At 51.5% G+C, this 19,337-nt stretch overlaps 1 protein-coding gene, 1 non-coding gene and 1 pseudogene across 2 annotated transcripts; 2 read left to right on the forward strand and 1 right to left on the reverse strand.

The window, feature by feature from the left end:
- The first annotated feature begins 894 nt into the window (after positions 1-894).
- LOC126210879 (U4 spliceosomal RNA) lies at positions 895-1,011 on the forward strand (annotated as a pseudogene).
- A 2,179-nt stretch (positions 1,012-3,190) lies between these two features.
- Positions 3,191-4,429, reverse strand: LOC126209923 (F-box/LRR-repeat protein 14-like). The gene is made up of 2 exons (XM_049939042.1): positions 4,284-4,429; positions 3,191-4,139 (listed from the first exon to the last, which is right to left on the reverse strand). The coding sequence occupies exons 1-2, from the start codon at positions 4,427-4,429 to the stop codon at positions 3,191-3,193; spliced, it is 1,095 nt and encodes a 364-aa protein (XP_049794999.1).
- Positions 4,430-12,105: 7,676 nt separating this feature from the next.
- On the forward strand, positions 12,106-12,245 carry LOC126210770 (U4 spliceosomal RNA). The gene has a single exon (XR_007540750.1). It is a non-coding gene; the product is annotated as a U4 spliceosomal RNA (small nuclear RNA).
- The last annotated feature ends 7,092 nt before the right edge of the window (positions 12,246-19,337 follow it).

The raw sequence follows: 19,337 nt of genomic DNA on the forward strand, positions 1-19,337 counted from the left end.
GGTTGATGGCCGTGTGGGGTACGCTTATGTTCATGCGGACTATGTAGACCAGCGCTCCTTGCCGGATGGCTGCAGTGTTTACACCGCAGAGCTAACGGCCATTTTTCGTGCCCTTGAGCGTATTCGCACCAGCACTGGAGAGTCTTTTGTCATTTGCAGTGACTCTCTCAGTAGTCTGCAGGCTCTTGACCAGTGCTACCCACGCCATCCCATTGTTGTTGCCATCCAGGAGTCCGTTCATGCCCTTGAACAGCGTGGACGTTCAGTGGTGTTCATATGGACCCCGGAACACGTTGGGACAGCGGCAAACGAACATGCCGACAAGTTAGCTAAAGGAGCCACCCGCAAACTGCCGTTGGAGATCGGCCTCCCAGCAACTATGATACTGATAAGATGGCAATTGGTAACATGGGAATTGTGTGAACCTTGTATGAAAAAAAATTATTGGAACATTAGAAAACACGTAATATATCTTAGAGGATTATTACTTCGTTAATTCTATGGGCGATGGGATTATCTCGCCAGTTCCATTTTCATTTGTGTGTGCTGCCGTCCCCGTTTCTACTTTACCTTCATTTCTGTCTTTATTTATTTCTTTCTTTTTAGTTTCTAAACCATCACTTGCTTCACACCTGCAGAGAGAGGTGTATTTCTGAGTAGTGTGTCGTCGCTCCCTGAGGCATAGCAGAGTGTGCATCCGTTTTTATTTTCGGTTTATGGCAATAAGTCTTGCTACTAACAGCACCCTGCTTTACGTGCTGCGTCGACAATAGAGGATGGCGGCAATTTTGGAGAGGAAAAGGTAGGGCTATAGGGGAGGAAGGAGGCCCAAAAAAAAAAGAAAAAAAAAGAAAAGAAAAACAAAATAGAAAAAGAAAAAAAACAAAAAAAGAAAACAATATGAAGTATAATTGAGGTGCGGTTATTGCTAGTTGAAAACTTTTACCAATACCCCGCCAGAGAGACGTGAAATACCGTCTCTGTGGCAATTTTTGGCAACCCCTGAGGGGGTGTAAGTCTCACAGAAACAATGCTACAAGCTGTGTTTATCTATGTACTCATTCTGCACTTGTGGAAGTGTTTAGCTGATGGTTGTTAGGGACCATGTACACAGACCAGGCTGTGTTCACTGATGAATTGTGTACACGTCTTAGGCAGCTGGTGAGAAACATTCTCCTCAGTGTAAGATGTGCAACTGCTGTGTGTGAATGAAGATGCCAATGTGGACAGTTGAAATGTGGTTCTGTCTAGTGGCAATTCTTGCTCCATAGCATACTTGTGGTACATACATGCAGTGATTAGTGATAAATGTAGGATTTGCAAAACGTGTCAGAATTTAGTGGAGGAGACTAGGGCAGTACAGTGAGAGTTGGTGAGTGTGCGGGAGGCAGGTGTTGTACTTAATTCATTTTCACAGCACTGCCAGTGTTATAATTTGTGTTTGTGTCCTGATCATTAGATGCATGTTTGATCCTTTTTGGACACTGCTGTGTGTACACCTTGATAATTAGAACTTATGACCATGGAACTGCTGTTGACAATATTGGGCAATGAGTCTGTTGACTTAAGATGATTGATGTGTTAGGCTGCACAGTGCCTAGTAAGGGCACTCACATTGAGGACAGTGTCCTATCTGGTGTGTGTTACACGAAACAGGAAGAACTGTAATGTTGTGCAAGGCTTTGCCTCATTTTGAGAATACATACATGTGCTGTAGTGTGCAGAGCAGAGGGATTGAAAGAAAGGTAAGGGCTAGTAGCTATTTGGATGGTAGCTAATGCAGTCCCTGATGTTGAGGTTTTGTTGAACCATTATGTAGCTTACATGTTTCATCTAAAGGCTACTGGTGGAAAATCTCCTTCATGCAGTGATAACAGTGATGGTGCAGTAGAATTTGGTGGGCTGCAGCCATGGCATTTCCATTTTGAACAGTGTGATTAGTGCATTTCTTGGTGTATTCGTTGAACTGTAGATTTACTGTGTAAATGTGACACATAATACAGTGTGATAGTTTAAATGGGATGGTGAGCTTAATGATGGTCTAGTGTGCTATGAGAATGTATTGCATGTGGAATACTGAAGAGAGGGAACCAGTGCTTGTGGGGTAAATTTTGTGACTGTATCTGTGAATATAAATCAAAGAATGCAATGAAACATACAGTGGTAGAGGAAGTGTAGGTGAGACTTGTAGCAGCAGTCGTGCATTTTTATTTATTTTTATTTTATTTTATTTTATTTTATTTTTTTTTTTTTTTTGTGTGTGAGCGGAACTAGTTGGCTAGTGGCAATAAACGACTACAGCGGTTTCTGGACCGGACACGTTTATTTTTCCTGCTGTTACAATTAATGACAAATAATATACTTCGCTAATGTCCGTCTATACAGGCGCGTTGCACTGGCAGCACGGCTCGGTCACCGATCCCGGAGGGTGTACACTCCAGTGACGAGCCGTGGCGCGACCGCGTGGACCGAGCGAGACAAAAGGCCGCGTCACAGAATGTTCTGCTCATGGCGTAACCGGAGGCGCCGTAACGTCCGCGAAGAAGCGAAAGACAATTTAACGGCCACTGCGTTTACTACCGCGCGTACGCATTTACGGGGGAGTCACGTTGACTCGACGCACGTGGTCCGCGGCGGAAGAACTGGGAGACGTGTGTCGCGTCGCGTCGACTAGCTCGCACTGGTCCCTGCTTTGTTCCCGTGCGGTCCGGTGTGCGACGCACCGTTGCCGAAATTCTGCGTAACGGTACAGCTGCCCCTACTTGTGTCGGCAGTGCCGTAGTTCAGCCCTTCGTGCGTTGGACGGTGCTGCTAACACACAGATCCCCCCCTTGGAGAGCGGAGCTCCGTAGCTGCAAAAACGCGGCCGTGGTGCGACGACGAGGACGAGGACGACGGCGGCGCCGCCTTGGAGTGCTTGCCCAGGTGCGCCGACACCTCAGCCGACAGCGCGTTGTGCGCGGCGGACGGCACGCTCTCGAGGTGCGGCTGGTGCAGGAAAGCGGCCGCCGAGTACGGGTGGAACTGCAGGTGGTGCCGCGCGCTTCGGTGCACCACCAGCTGCGGCGGCAGCTCCGTCAGGAACAGGTGGCCCTCGGCGGTCATAATAGCTGCGCGGCGGTCGTGCTCCCGGGCGGCCACACTGGCTACGACGCGCGAGTCGACTGGACCGCACTACTACACCGACCTCCTACCGCACTGCCACACGGCATAGCTTGCACTCAAGTACCTCCTGCAGTCCGAGGTACTCGAGGGCGAGGTTGCCTTCGGCGATGTAGCGGTTGAGGCCGGCGAGGTAGGAGATGTCCTGGTCGGAGATGTGCCAGCACGAGCGCAGGTTCAGCCTGCGCAGGTGGCGGAGGCCCCGCGCGGTCAGCAGCAGGCCGGTGTTGGTGACGATGCAGCAGCCGCCCAGCTCCAGCGACTCGAGGTTCTTGAGGCACTGCGCGATGCGGCCCAGGCTGGTGTCCGTCACCTGCTTGCACAGCGACAGGTCGAGGTGCGTCAGCGACGGCACCTCGGCCACGAACGCGTGCGACAGGCCGATGTCGGTGACGTTATAGCAGCTGGACAGGTTGAGCGACTCTATGTTGGGCACGCCCTGCACCACGTCGCGCAAGCTGCGCCGCAGCGACAGCACCTGCACGCGCCGGATGACGCGGCGCACCAGGCTGGCGAACAGCGACGTGTTGGCGGGCCGCAGCAGCAGCTTCGCCACGACGCCGCGCCACACCGACTTGTGGTAGGCCGCGTCGCGCCACGACGTGCACACCAGCGCCGCGCGGCCCTTGTCGCGCACGTCCAGATAGCCGAATACCAGCGCCAGGATCTCGCGGTACAGGCAAGACACGTGCGTCTGACTGCCGTCCGGCGCGCCCGCCACCACCTGCTGCGCGTGCTGCTGCTGCTGCGACTGCTGGTGGTGGTGGTGATGGAGATGGTGGTGGTGGTGGCCGTGGTGCGGCGACGACGACGACGCCGACGACGACGACGGCGGCGCTGCCTTGGAGTGCTTGCCCAGGTGCGCCGACACCTCGGCCGACAGCGCGTGGTGCGCGGTGGACGGCACGCTCTCGAGGTGCGGCTGGTGCAGGAAAGCGGCCGCCGAGTAGGGGTGGAACTGCAGGGCGTGCCGCGCGCTTCGGTGCACCACCAGCTACGGAGGCAGCTCCGTCAGGAACAGGTGGCCCTCGTTGTTCGTCATAGATGCGCGGCGGTCGTGCTCCCGGGCTGCCCCACTGGCTACGACGCGCGAGTCGACTGGACCGCACCACTACACCGACCTCCTACCGCACTGCCACACGGCATAGCTCGCACTCGAGTACCTCGGACTGCAGGACTGCCAGCGGCTGTAGGACGAGGCGCTCAAGCACGTGTCGACGGGCCTGACGACGCTCAAGAGCATCAACCTGAGCTTCTGCATCTCCATCACGGACAGTGGGCTCAAGCACCTGGCCAAGATGGCGTCGCTGCGCGAGCTCAACCTCCGCGCGTGCGACAACATCTCGGACTTGGGCATGGCCTACCTGACGGAGGGCGGGTCGCGCGTCTCGCACCTCGACGTCAGCTTCTGCGACAAGATCGGCGACCAGGCGCTGGCGCACGTGTCGCAGGGGCTGTTCCACCTGCGCTCGATTTCGCTGTCCGCGTGCCAGATCTCGGACGAGGGCGTGTGCCGCGTCGCCGAGACGCTGCACGACCTCGAGACGCTCAACATCGGCCAGTGCAACCGTATCACCGACAAGGGGATCACCAGTGAAGCGGGAACGTGTTGTATCTCCGCTTACAGTCACTCATGCGCAGTGAACCGGCTTTATCGCCGCGCCCACGCACTATGCTCAAGGGAGAGGCTTGTGGCAATAAACGACTACAGCGGTGTCTGGACCGGACACGTTTATTTTTTCTGCCGTTACAATAAATGACAAATAATATACTTCGCTAATGTCCGTCTATACAGGCGAGTTGCACTGGCAGCACGGCTCGGTCACCGATCCCGGAGGGTGTACACTCCAGTGACGAGCCGTGGCGCGACCGCGTGGACCGAGCGAGACAAAAGGCCGCGTCACAGAATGTTCTGCTCTTGGCGCAACCGGAGGCGCCGTAACGTCCGCGAAGAAGCGAAAGAAAATTTAACGGCGACTGCGTTCACGACCGCGCGTCGCATTTACGGCGGAGTCACGTTGACTCGACGCACGTGGTCCGCGGCGGAAGAACTGGGAGACGTGTGTCGCGTCGCGTCGCGTCGACTAGCTCGCACTGGTCCCTGCTTTGTTCCCGTGCGGTCCGGTGTGCGATGCACCGTTGCCGAAATTCTGCGTAACGGCACAGCTGCTTCCTACTTGTGTCGGCAGTGCCGTAGCTCAGCCCTTCGTGCGTTGGACGGTGCTGCCGCCACAAATGGTTGGCACTCGAGATACTATTTAGCACACATTCAGATATTTTCATTTTTGTCAGGCAATATATTAGCTGGGGCCAATGAGACAGCAGGCAGGTTTGGATACTGTTAGCTTTCTATGATTCTTCTTGGACAAGAACATAAACAACAGTAGAGGAGTCCAAAATATATATATTTGTGCAGGTCGTTTGGCGCAATGTGGAATAAGCGTGTATCTTGTATATTTGATATTCCCAGCGCTATGAAGCAATTTACTGATTTCTAGTTGTACTTTCCTGCAAGGTAAACTCATTTCAACAACTTAACCCAGCTACATGAGAGTACTTGTAAATCTCATTTCATTGTGTTTCCAGGGTGCCTAATCTGTTACACAAATATTTCACCCATCGACATTAATCAATTTCATGGCATGATTCGAGTAAAACTAGCATTTTATTGCTCAGTACGTCAAACAGCTTTTGCTGAGAAGTGTATGGTTTGTTAAGTTAATGTAAGTGCAGTTGGCAGTTTTCTTGGTGTCTAGTACTAACCAGCGGCCACAAAATAACAAAATCTAACGATGAGTCTTAATGGGTGTGCCGGTATTTGCTAAATGAGGTTGTGCTACTTTCGTCTGTGTGGGGCTAGGCGAGTGAGCAGTAGCGCGCCTGACGGTCAAGGGGAGAACTACTGTGCAGTTTTGAGCGTTTAAGATGGCGGTGAGTGGGCGTGTAAGCATCTATTAGACACAAGCAGCAGAGAACAGAAAGTCTGCCTCTAATAAAATGTATTTTACTGTATTTTCTTCTGTATATTTCTGTATTTGTTTCCCCCAATGGTACTTGAGTAGTGTAAGGTAATACTGATAGTTTTTTTTTTTAATAGAGGTGGAGCCCCTCTACGCCCACACCGGCATGATGGCCAACACAAAAGGTCTACTGCCATCTCTGCATAAGGGTTAGTATTCACTAAAGTGAGGTGTCGCAGGATGTGGGTACTGCGATGTTTGCGTACGTCTGGTTAGGATTAACCATTAATACGCGCTCGTGTGGAGATAGATTGGTCGAAATCTGACGAAGGGTAGCGGTTTTTAAGGGCAGAGGAAAAAAAGTGCCAAAGCGAGAGCCAAGGGAAAAAAACCTCTGCGAAAGTTAGGTCGGGCGGCAAGAGCAGTAGCGGTTGTCTTGCTGCCTGCGATAGGTTGTGCAAGGATAGGCTTTGTTAGTATTGGGTATCATGCATGTCGATACCTTGACGTTGTGCGTTTGTGCTGCTCGGCGGCTGGCGCTGGGTGCTGGTACAGAGTCCTCGTTCAGCGTCCTGCAACCTGCAACAGTTAGGTTTGTTATCGGTCTTGTGTCCGATAGGTCATATACCGGAGGCATAGTGTGAGGGAGTGTTGGCAGATTGTTCGTGCGTCTGTGGGCGAGCTCGTCGGTGTCCCTGCTGTGGCCTGTTGGTCGGCTCTAATAGTAGCTGATAGTTGCCAGTCAGTGTTGCTGTAATGCAGGGCCTTGCCGACGTTTGTTGCGTTTGCGTATGTTAGTTTACCATAGGTGGTTATGCCCTAGCTAGCAGTGTCTTTGGCCGCTTGTGTTTCCACCTGTGGTTGTGATCGTAGTTTCCCAGAGTGAGGATGAAAGGATTGTTCGAGTGTCTCGAGTTCCTGTATAGTCGTGTGGCGTGTTTCTTGAATACTTCCTTGAGGGTATCAAGGCGGTATTCATGGTGAAGATCCACGGTGCGTGTGTAGCGTGGAGCATTGCTAATGATTCGTAGCACCTTGTTCTGTATGATCTGCAGGCGGCGCAGTCGTGTGGGAGCTGCATATCCCCAGACGGGAGCTGCGTACGTCATCAGAGGTCTAATCAGTGTCATGTATAAGGACCTCGACACCTTCCTATTCAGTGTGCTTTCCCTGTTGAGCATTTGGTAGAGCTGTTTGAGCCTCGCGTGCGCTCGGTTGGCAACGTATTCGATGTGGTCGCCCCCATGTAAGTTTCCGGTCCAGCCAGACACCAAGGTATCTGACTTTCTCTCGGAAACGTATTGGGCGTGTATGTAGTGTTATCGGTCTACAGTGTTGGTGTTTGCGCAGTAGTTTCGGTCTGCGTGTGTTCAGAACTGCTTCGCACTTTTCGACGTTTTCTTTAATACGCCATCGCTCCAGCCGAGGCTCAGCTGTTCTGAGTGCTGTCTGTATTCGTGAGTTGATGTTCGACGGTTTCCAGTCTTGCGCGAGGATGGCTGTGTCATCCGCGTAGAAGGCTAACGTCGTGTTTCGTGTCGCTGGGAATTCATTAATGTACAGGTTAAACAAGATGGGCCCTAGGATGCTTCCTTGGGGTACTCCAGCTTGGATACCGTGTTGTGTTGATTGTTTATCCTGCACGTTAGTGTTGAAACATCTGTTACCGAATCGAGACGTACGAGTCCACCCGGGAAACCAGCTTCGCTTAGTTTGCGTATGAGTCCGTTGTGCCAGAGACGATCGAAAGCCTTTTCGATGTCCAGGAACACGGCCCCTGTGGCTTTGTTCATGTTGTAGCCGTGTGTTATATGTTCGACTACGCGGAGGAGTTGTTGTGTTGTCGAGTGGTGATTCCTAAAGCCGAATTGCTCTGGTCTTAGGGTGTCGTTGGCGATGCAATGCCTAGTGATACGTTTTAGTATTACCTTCCCAACAATCTTGCTGAGCGAGCACAGCAGACTAATGGGTCGGTAATTTTGTGGGAGGGAGTGGTCTTTCCCTGGCTTCCTGAACATCAGGACCTTGGCCGCCTTCCAAAAGTCAGGGAAGTGTTGGTGTGTCAGGATAGCATTCGTTAAGCGTGTGAGGTATTCTACGGCTTTATCCGTGAACTCCTGAAGGACACGGTTTTGAATGCCATGAGGCCCAGGGGCTTTTCTAGCGTTGGTGTGCTTGATAGCCCATGTGACTTCATTTGTGCTAGTACGTCTTATTTCGTTGCGCGAGGGCTGGGCTACAAGTCGTGTAACCTCCTGGTCCGTTTCAAGTGTGAATGCTGGGTCTGAAGGAACCAGATTCGGCATGAAAGACGCTGCAAGTGTTGTGGCCATAAGCTCTGCCTTCTCCGTCGCGGAGTAGGCTGGGCCGTCTGGTCCTTGTAACGTGGGAATGTAATGTTTCTCCCTGGTGAAGTGTCTGGCCAGCTGCCACACGCCAGGACGTGTGGTATCCAGCCCAGCGAGTTTCTGTCCCCATTGTTCGTTTATGAATGTTTGAATTTTCTTCCGTATTATGCCCTGGAGTCTGTTGACGTGCAGTTTATAGAACGGGCACCTGGTACGCTGCCAGTATCTCCTGAGGCGGTTCCTCATTGAGATAAGGCCCAGGATTTCCTGGGGCAGGGCCGTCGAGTGTTGTCTTGGTGTTGTAAATGGAATGGCGTCAGTCATTGCGTCTTGGACGGCAGTTGTGAGAGCCTCCACAGCCTCATCGATTTGCTGTGTGTTGTTAATTTCGTGGGTGTCAGGAATGCGACTATCAAGCGTTTCCTTGAACAGTGTCCAATTCGCACGCTTGTAGTTAAGCATCCTGCGTGGTTCGATGTCCTGCAGTCTCTCTTCCATGTGCAGTATTACAGGCATGTGGTCTGAGTCCAGATCGTTTTCAACCGTTAGGTTGAGTGCATGTGATGCCCTTTATGAGGGCTATGTCTAACACGTCTGGCCTATGTCGGGCCTGTGTAGGCACGAACGTGGGAACGTCCGGTCCAAGTATAATGTAGTTTCGGTCTAGTGCGTGTTCGTACAGTTTCTTGCCGTTGGAGGTTCGTATTCGTGATTTCCAATCAGGGTGTTTTGCGTTGAGGTCTCCAGCGGCTATTACCCGCGGTGCTATGTTGAGTACTGTGCTGATATCGCGTGTTACTATGTTTTTAGGAGGATTGTATAGCGATACCAGTGTGGTGTTGGCTCCGTTGAACTTGACCCTGACGGCCGTAGCCTCTAGTCTTTCAAGTGCTGGGAGCTCGATGTTCGTGTGGTCGATGTCTCTGTGTATGATGATTGCCGAGCCGCCTCCCCTCCTGCCATCCGCTCGGTCGGTACGATAGACGCAATAACCTGGGAAGTTTAGTTGTTTGCGAGGCGTAAGCAGTGTTTCGTTCACAAGAGCGATTCGGATACCCTTTCGCTCCATGAACGCGGCCATCTCGGCTTTTTTGCTTGCGATCCCGTTGGCATTCCAAAACAGGATCTGTGTGATTGTGTTCAAGTCTGCGTTTCGGGGCTGGTGTGGTGTATTATACATGTAGTAGTGTAAAAAGCGGTGTGATAGTGGCTTGGAAGCTAGTCCAGTTGAGCGTACCCGACATGAACTGCATGAAGAGTTGAGACACACCCCATAATCTTCGTGACTATTTCGGTGGTCGTGCGTCCGGGGAATAATGTTTCCATTATTCTCTGGAATGTTGTAGTAATGTTGGTCATGTCGGCCTGCGAGTTATTGGTCGTGTTAACGGCCGCTTGTTCCAGTGTTGGCGTTTGGTGAGGGCTGGCCTGCGAGTCGGTTGTTCGTGTGGCAGTTGTGGGCGCCTGTGTACTTCGTGGTGAGTGGGTGTGTTATGTGGGTTGTTGAGTTGGTGTCCGGGATGTATTCGTGGGTGCTGGTGTTCTGATGCCTGTGTACTTGTTGTGGTGTGGTCGTGTTCCTCGTGCTGCGGCTGTTTCTCCTCCTCGGCCTCCTTTGGCGCTGTGGTTGTCCCTGTGTAGGTGCGTTTTCTGTAGCCTGTGGTGGGCTGCAGTTCGCGATCTCAGGGGGTAGGGTGGTGTTGTTGCTTGTTTCGTGTGGTGTGCCCGGTGCGGGTGTGGTGTCAGGTGTTGTGCTTGTCTGTTGTGTGTCTGTTGCTGGGGGTGTTTGCTGAGCGTATTCTGAGCTCTGGGGCTCCTCTGACCGTCCCGCGCTGCTGGGGCTGCGAGCGACCACTCCAGCGAAGGATATTCCACTTCTTACTGGGCGCGGGGGCGGTTTTGGAATTGTGATGGCGGTAGGTTTCGCATGTTTCGCGATTTTGCGCCTCAGAGCTGCTTTGTAAGCAATGCACCCTCTGTAGTTTGCCGGATGGGCAGCACCACAGTTGGCGCATTTGCGAGGTGCTGTATGGGGGAGTTTGCAGCGTTGGGTTGTGTGACCGCCAGCGCAAATGCGGCAGCGGGGTGCGAGACCGCATCTGATACCCGCGTGCGCAAAGCGCTGGCAGTTGTGGCATTGTTGGGGAGTGAGCGGCGTGTTGTACACCTCTACATTGACGACCATGTGAAGAAATAGTTTCAACTTCAGCAGGTCGCGGGATTTGGCCGTGTCGGCCAATTCCGCCATGTAGTTGTGAGACGGTCTCGCTGTGCCGAATTCTGACATTCGGTTTACCCGAATGCACTCCCACCCGAGAGCAGAGAGTTCATTGTGTACCGTGTCCGTCGGGGTTCGTGAGTCTATCCCCTTTATCACGTACTGCTGTGTTTTTTCCAGGACTGTCCTGTACGTGAAGTGTTCTACCTTCCTTTCTTTGAGAAAGTCCAGTAGATTCGTGTAGTCTGCCTTGTTCGCCACGTACAGTGCGGCGTGTTCCCCGGTGAATGATGACTGGTGGGAAGCCAGTCGCGGTGTTGTTTGTGTTCTGCGTAGCTGCTTGTATATTTGTGGTTGCTGCAGTCGCAGGGTTGTTTGTGTTGGTCCCTGTGTTATTGTTGTTTGTTCGCGATGTAGATGGTGTTGGCAGCAGCGCTCGGCCGTTGCCTCGTGAGTTTGTGGGCTCACTTGTTTGCGTATTTGGCTGCTGTTTGCGCCTTGGGCCGAACTGCTGCCACGGCCGGTCTTCATCTGTGTTTGTTGTGTCCTCTGTCGGCTCTGGATCCGGTTCCGTCGGTGCCTGGGCCGCCAGAGGTGAAATAGGGGGCATGCCCTTCTGTTGTTCAGCAGGTGCCTGTGTGTGTGGTGTGGGTGTTTGTTTGTGTGTTTACACTGCCCATCAGCTCTGCGATCAGCTCCAGCTGTTCCGTGATCTGTTGGTCCTTCAAGGCAACCTGGTCTTGGAAGGTGGACAGTGGGACGGAAATGATGGCGGGAATAGCCGGCATTACCGCCTCTTGTGCTGCAGCTTTGCTGCGGGTGAGTGGCGGGGAAGCACAGGAAAGATAGGACATCTTTGCTGTTCTTAGATAGGTAAGGATGGATGCACGACAATTTTGCTCTTTTCACGAAGCGACAATTTTTGCTTTTTAGCGAAAGCGCTGTGTATCGTGTTCCTACAGAAGAGGGGTGTCCCTACGACCTATCTGCGCGGCGCAAGAGAGCGCGGGTTGAAGAGAGCGACCTACAGTGCGCGGGGTTATCCGACGTGAACGGGCCCCTGACACTGAGATTACCCTACCAAAGAAATGGAGAGTCCCGCTGGGGAGATTTGCAACCGAAGTTGCAGGAAGTTGAGCCGAAGCTCTTGCCACTTAGCGCCCGAAAGCGTTAAGCGGCTTGCGCGGGTTCGTGCCGCTCAGTAGAGCGTCACTGGCAGCTACGCCAGTTGCAGCTTATTAGAGACCACTCCGAGGAGCTATCAGCGGGCAGCTACGCCAGGTGCAGAGAGCAGCGTTCCGCTCGGGTCGACTGCTCGACTGCCGCTTGCTACTAATAGGTATCAATGATGCAAGTACTTGTAGGTGTTTGGAACGAACGTCAGGTATAAATAGCAGTGCCAGGCGCTAGGTAGTTAATCTTTGCGCAGTGGCATTATCGTAACCAATGAAGTATAACTGAGGTGCGATTATTGCTAGTTGAAAACTTTTACCAATACCCCGCCAGAGAGACGTGAAATATCGTCTCTGTGGCAATTTTTGGCAACCCCTGAGGGGGTGTAAGTCTCATAGAAACAATGATTCAAGCTGTGTTTATCTGTGTACTCATTCTGCACTTGTGGAAGTGTTTAGCTGATGGTTGTTAGGGACCATGTACACAGACTAGGCTGTGTTCACTGATGAATTGTGTACATGTCTTACGCAGCTGGTGAGAAACATTCTCCTCAGTGTAAGATGTTGTGCAACTCCTATGTGTGAATAAAGATGCCAATGTGGACAGTTGAAATGTGGTTCTGTCTAGTGGCAATTCTTGCTCCATAGCATACTTGTGGTACACACACGCAGTGATTAGTGATAAATGTAGGATTTGACAAAACTTGTGTCAGAATTTAGGGGAGGAGACTAGGGCAGTACAGTGAGTTGGTGAGTGTGTGGGAGGCAGGTGTTGTACTTAATTCATTTTCACAGCACTGCCTGTGTTATAATTTGTGTTTGTGTCCTGATCATTAGATGCATGTTTGATCCTTTTTGGACACTGCTGTGTGTACACCTTGATAATTAGAACTTATGACCATGGAACTGCTGTTGATAATATTGGGCATTGAGTCTGTTGACTTGAGATGATTGATGTGTTAGGCTGCACAGTGCCTAGTAAGGGCACTCACATTGAGGACAGTGTCCTATCTGGTGTGTGTTACACGAAACAGGAAGAACTGTAATGTTGTGCAAGGCTTTGCCTCATTTTGAGAATACATACATGTGCTGTACTGCGCAGAGCAGAGGGATTGAAAGAAAGGTTAGGGCTAGTAGCTATTTGGATGGTAGCTAATGCAGTCCCTGATGTTGAGGTTTTGTTGAACCTTTATGTAGCTTACATGTTTCATCTAAAGGCTACTGGTGGAAAATCTCCTTCATGCAGTTTTAACAGTGATTGTGCAGTAGAATTTGGTGGGCTGCAGCCATGGCATTTCCATTTTGAACAGTGTGATGAGTGCATTTCTTGGTGTATTCCTTGAACTGTGGATTTACTGTGCAAATGTGACACATAAAAAAGTGTGATAGTTTAAATGTGATGGTGAGCTTAATGATGTTCCAGTGTGCTATGAGAATGTATTGGATGTGGAATACTGAAGAGAGGGAACCAGTGCTTGTGGGGTAAATTTTGTGACTGTATCTGTGAATATAAATCAAAGAATGCAATGAAAAACACAGTGGTAGAGCAAGTGTAGGTGAGAATTGTAGCAGGAGTCGTGCATTTATTTTATTTATTTATTTATTTATTTATTTTTTGAGAGCAGAACTAGTTAGCTTGTCATGGCTCATTCTTTCTGTCTCTCTTCATTTGAGAATGACTCTTCCTATATGCAAGGTGAGCAAAATTTGCTGCCTACTATAGCACAAATGGACCCATAGAAAATGTCTTATTGTTTGGATCTGTTATGAATGTGAAGCGGGAACGTGTTATATCTCCACTTAGTCACTCGTGCGCAGTGAACAGGCTTTATCGCCGCGCCCACGCACTATGCTCAAGGGAGAGGCTTGTGGCAATAAACGACTATAGCGGTTTCTGGACCGGACACGTTTATTTTTCCTGCCGTTACAATAAATGACAAATAATACACTTCGCTAATGTCCGTCTATACAGGCGCGTTGCACTGGCAGCACGGCTCGGTCACCGATCCCGGAGGGTGTACACTCCAGTGACGAGCCGTGGCGCGACCACGTGGACCGAGCGAGACAAAAGGCCGCGTCACAGAATGTTCTGCTCTTGGCGCAACCGGAGGCGCCGTAACGTCCACGAAGAAGCGAAAGACAATTTAACGGCCACTGCGTTCACGACCGCGCGTCGCATTTACGGCGGTGTCACGTTGACTCGACGCACGTGGTCCGCGGCGGAAGAACTGGGAGACGTGTGTCGCGTCGCGTCGACTAGCTCGCACTGGTCCCTGCTTTGTTCCCGTGCGGTCCGGTGTGCGACGCACCGTTGCCGAAATTCTGCGTAACGGTACAGCTGCCCCTACTTGTGTCGGCAGTGCCGTAGTTCAGCCCTTCGTGCGTTGGACGGTGCTGCCGCCACACCGATCCCCCCTTGGAGAGCGGAGCTCCGTAGCTGCGAAAACGCGGCCGTGGTGCGACGACGAGGACGACGACGACGGCGGCGCCGCCTTGGAGTGCTTGCCCAGGTGCGCCGACACCTCGGCCGACAGCGCGTGGTGCGCGGCGGACGGCACGCTCTCGAGGTGCGGCTGCTGCAGGAAAGTAGGCGAGTACGGGTGGAACTGCAGGTGATGCCCCGCGCTTCGGTGCACCACCAGCTGCGGCGGCAGCTCCGTCAGGAACAGGTGGCCCTCGTCGGTCATCATAGCTGCGCGGCGGTCGTGCTCCCGGGCGGCCCCACTGGCTACGACGCGCGAGTCGACTGGACCGCTCTACTACACCGACCTCCAACCGCACTGCCACACGGCATAGCTCGCACTAGAGTACCTCGGACTGCAGGACTGCCAGCGGCTGTAGGACGAGGCGCTCAAGCACGTGTCGCTGGGGCTGTTCCACCTGCGCTCGATGTCGCTGTCCGCGTGCCATATCTCGGACGAGGCGTGTGCCGCGTCGCCGAGACGCTGCACGACCTCGAGACGCTCAACATCGGCCAGTGCAACCGTATCACCGACAAGGGGATCACCAGTGAAGCGGGAACGTGTTGTATCTCCGCTTACAGTCACTCATGCGCAGTGAACCAGCTTTATCGCCGCGCCCACGCACTATGCTCAAGGGAGAGGCTTGTGGCAATAAACGACTACAGCGGTTTCTGGAACGGACACGTTTATTTTTCCTGCCGTTACAATAGATGACAAATAATATACTTCGCTAATGTCCGTCTATACAGGCGCGTTGCATTGGCAGCACGGCTCGGTCACCGATTCCGGAGGGTGTACGCTCCAGTGACGAGCCGTGGCGCGACCGCGTGGACCGAGCGAGACAAAAGGCCGCGTCACAGAATGTTATGCTCTTGGCGCGACCGGAGGCGCCGTAACGTCCGCGAAGAAGCGAGAGACAATTTAACGGCGACTGCGTTTACGACCGCGCGTACGCATTTACGGCGGAGTCACGTTGACTCGACGCACGTGGTCCGCGGCGGAAGAACTGGGAGACGTGTGTCGCGTCGCGTCGACTAGCTCGCACTGGTCCCTGCTTTGTTCCCATGCGGTCCGGTATGCAACGCACCGTTGCCGAAATTCTGCGTAACGGTACAGCTGCCCCTGCTTGGGTCGGCAGTGCCGTAGTTCAGCCCTTCGTGCGCTGGACGGTGCTGCCGCCACAAATAGTTGGCACTCGAGATACTGTTTAGCACACATTCAGATATTTTCATTTTTGTCAGGGAATATGTTAGCTGGGGCCAATGAGACAGCAGGCAGGTTTGGATACTGTTAGCTTTCTATGATTCTTCTTGGACAAGAACATAAACAACAGTAGAGGAGTCCTAAATATATATTTTGGTGCAGGTTGTTTGGCGCAATGTGGAATAAGCATGTATTTTGTATATTTAAGGCTGCAGCACATGTTCCCAGCGCTATTGAAGCAATTTACTGACTGATTTCTAGTTGTACTTTCCTGCAAGGTAAACTCATTTCAACAACTTAACCCAGCTACATGAGAAGATTTGTAAATCTCATTTCATTGTGTTTTCAGGGTGCCTAATCTGTTACGCAAATATTTCACCCATCGACATTAATCAGTTTCACGGCATTATTCGAGTAAAACTAGCATTTTATTGCTCAGTACGTCAAACAGCTTTTGCTGAGAAGTGTATGGTTTGTTAAGTTAATGTAAATGCAGTTGGCAGTTTTCTTGGTGTCTAGTACTAACCAGCGGCCACAAAATAACAAAATCTAACGATGAGTCTTAATGGGTGTGCCGGTATTTGCTAAATGAGGTTGTGCTACTCAGCTTTAGTTTGGGCACACAGAAGGGTCCTTTAACTCGCTGCTTTTGGTGTGTGTTTGAAAAAATGTGTGTAGAAGTGCTAAAGGACGATATGTCCTTAAATTATGGAGAATTACGTAGGGATATCATTTACGGAGGCTCAAATACTATCGCCTTTGGTACTTTATATTTGTGGTTGCGTAAGGGTTCTACCGTACCTACTGTGGTGAGTTGTGGTATACTGTCACGTATCATGTCCAACTTCCGAAATAAGGTTCGTGCCTTCTCCTTGACCTTGTCTGAGAGGTAAGATTCGCTTAAGGCTCGATGAATGTCATGATTTCGGATCCACCATTGGGATCCTGTGATCCATCGTAGGCATCTGCTTTGTACAACCTGTAACTTCTTGTAGTTAGTGGCACACGTAGTACCCCAAGAGGTCGATCAATACAAAATAGATGGGTCGACTGTGGCATGGTACAACTGGAGTTTCGTGCGTTGGCTGAGGTATGAGCTCTTCAAAAAGGGGAAGAGAGCTCCCAGCATTTTGAGGCCAGACGTCTTCTTCTCCATAATGTGATGACTATACAACAGTTTGGCGTCTAGATGCACTGCCAGGTATTTTACAGTTGTTGCCCAGGGGAGTGGCTGGTCTGATATCCGCAGGCGGTCATTGACGATGGGTCTCCGACGTGTGAAGACAATAACTTTGGTTTTTACCGCATTGACCGTTATTTTGTTCATGTGGGTCCAGTGGGCCACTAAATCTAGTTGGCGCTGCATCCGTGTGACGAGGTGGTCCATTCTGGTGCCTGCAGTCAGGAGCGCTGTGTCGTCGGCATAGAAACTGGCAGTAACATGTGGCACCGTCGGGAGGTCGTTAATATATAAATTAAATAGCAGTGGAGAGATAACCGATCCTTGTGGAAGGCCTTCAAGGACAGGCCGTGTTGTTGAATTCTTGTCATCAATGCGAACATATAATCTGCGATCCTGAAGAAAATTGTCGAGAAGTTTTAAATAGCAGTCTGGTAGGGGAGTGGTACGTCGGAGCTTGACGATCAAGTTGCGTCGCCATACTTTATCGTAAGCCTTCTCTATATCGAGAAAGACTCCAATAGTATGTCGTTTCTTGTTGAAATTGTCTTGGATAGATTCCGTGATGCGCAGTAGTTGTAACTCAGCCGATAGCTTCGCCTGGAAGCCAAACTGCTCCGGTCGGATGATATTGTGTGCCACAAGGATGTCCAGCATGCGTTTCAGTAGGACACGTTCCAGTACCTTTCCCAGCGTCGGCAGTAAAATTATGGGTCTGTAGCTGTCAGGGTGTGAGAGATCCTTGCCCGGTTTTGGTATTGGCACTATTCTGGCAATCTTCCATGCCTCTGGGAAGTATCCAGTCCGGAGGCAGCTGTTCACTATCCGGGTGAGAAGCACAACAGGCTTTCGCGGGAGGTGTTTCAATTCGGTATTGCTGATTCTATCTGCTTCAGGTGAGGTGTGTTTGCTATACTTGATAATCCTCCGAATTTCCTCCGGCGTTGTCAGCCGGGGCATAGTGTTAGTCGGGGCGTCCCGAATAGCTTCCCATTCCGCCGCCGTGTCCTCCTCTGCACATTGGAGTGCATCATCTCCATCCTCCGTGGGGGGCGTAGTCATCTGTTGTTGGTATGTATCAGCATACAGCTCCGCCTGCGCCAGTGAGTCTTACAAGAGGCCATGGGGTCCTCGAATTGTCCTTTTGGGGGGCTGTTGCTGTCTGAGACTTTTAACTATTCGCCATTCATCTTTGGTGCGTAATAGAAAGTTGTCCATTTTGAGTTCCCACGTGTGTTGCTTCCAGTCCTGAACCTTCCGCCGGAGTTCTCGGGTCAGTCTGTGAGTTTCCCGTCTATCGTCGGGATGGCGGTAACGGACCCATCGTTTCCGACAGCGATTGCGCCTTGTCTTAAGCTCCTGCAGTGGTGGTGGAAACTCGTCATAATTGACTTCTGGTTGCGGGTGCTCTGTGAGTGCTCGTTGTTTCGCACTGATAATCTTCTTCGTGAGTACTGCGACTGCCACATCAATCGCTTCTCTGGTAGTAACAACCTGGGTTGGTCGCACATTGTTGTTGAGGTACGCTTGGAACTGCTGCCAGTCGTAAGTTCTTGTCGTCGGCGGTGGGAGTTGCAAAGTAGCCCTCTCTACGAGTTCCAACACCGGTCTGTGGTCCGACGAAAGATCATCCAGCGTCCGCAGATGGAGATTCGGGTTGATGTTCTTGATTATGGCGATGTCTAGAACATCAGCGTCTTGTGTCTGGACGTAAGGTATCCTCGTCGGTTCCCGTGGTCCATGGACGGAAACATGTAAATTCTCAGCCAGTGCAAACAACATATGTCCTTTTGGGTTAGTCTTACGGGAATTCCAGGCAACATGTTTACTATTAAGATCCCCTCCAAGGACGATCTTGTCGTAACCCTCTGTAACGGAGTAAAGATCTTCTGGGTGGAGAGGCTTCTTTGGGCTAAGGTAAGCCGCAATGCAGGTAATGTTTCCGAGCGTCGTGTGGATTGTTACTGCCATGGCTTCTAAAGTCTGGAGTTGGGGTAAACGTTCTTGGTGGTGACGAACACATTTTTTGATCAGAACTGCGGTCCCTCCACCCCGTTGGTCCCGTCTGTCCGTCCGGTAGATGTGCATGTTCCTCAAGCGGAGGTCGGTTGACTCGCGGAGATGTGTTTCGGAGACAAATGCTACGTCTATCTTGTGGCGTTGTAAGAAGTCCGTGAATTCTATTTTCTTCAGTTTCTGGCCGGTGGCATTCCAAATGCAGAATTAAGATTCCTCGCGTGATGCCGTCTATCCATTTAGGGTGTTTGAAAAGCTGTCAGTACGCTTTCTACAAGCGAGAGGATAGACGTCAGCTTCTGCTGGAGGGCGGTGAGTAGTTGAAGAATATCTGTTAACGCTGGTGTAAAGGTGGTCGACCAGGCAGATGACGTCTCCGCTGGTGTTGGAGTCGGCGGATGGGCATGTAGTGCTTCGGAGTACGATTGCTGCTGTCTTGTCTGTCGTAGAGTCACTCTGGGTGCTGGTTGTGGTCGAGAGGCGATTGTTTCCACAGGGAGAGGTGCCGCTTGTTGTTGGGTGGCCGGAATCGCTGCCATGGCCGAGTTCGTAAAAATTATAGGCCGTTGTGGGGTCGACTTCTTTGGTGTCCTAGTATATTTCCGTAGGAGTTCTT

Source organism: Schistocerca nitens, chromosome 10 (assembly GCF_023898315.1).
Source record: "Schistocerca nitens isolate TAMUIC-IGC-003100 chromosome 10, iqSchNite1.1, whole genome shotgun sequence".
Taxonomy (NCBI): Eukaryota; Metazoa; Arthropoda; class Insecta; order Orthoptera; family Acrididae; genus Schistocerca; species Schistocerca nitens.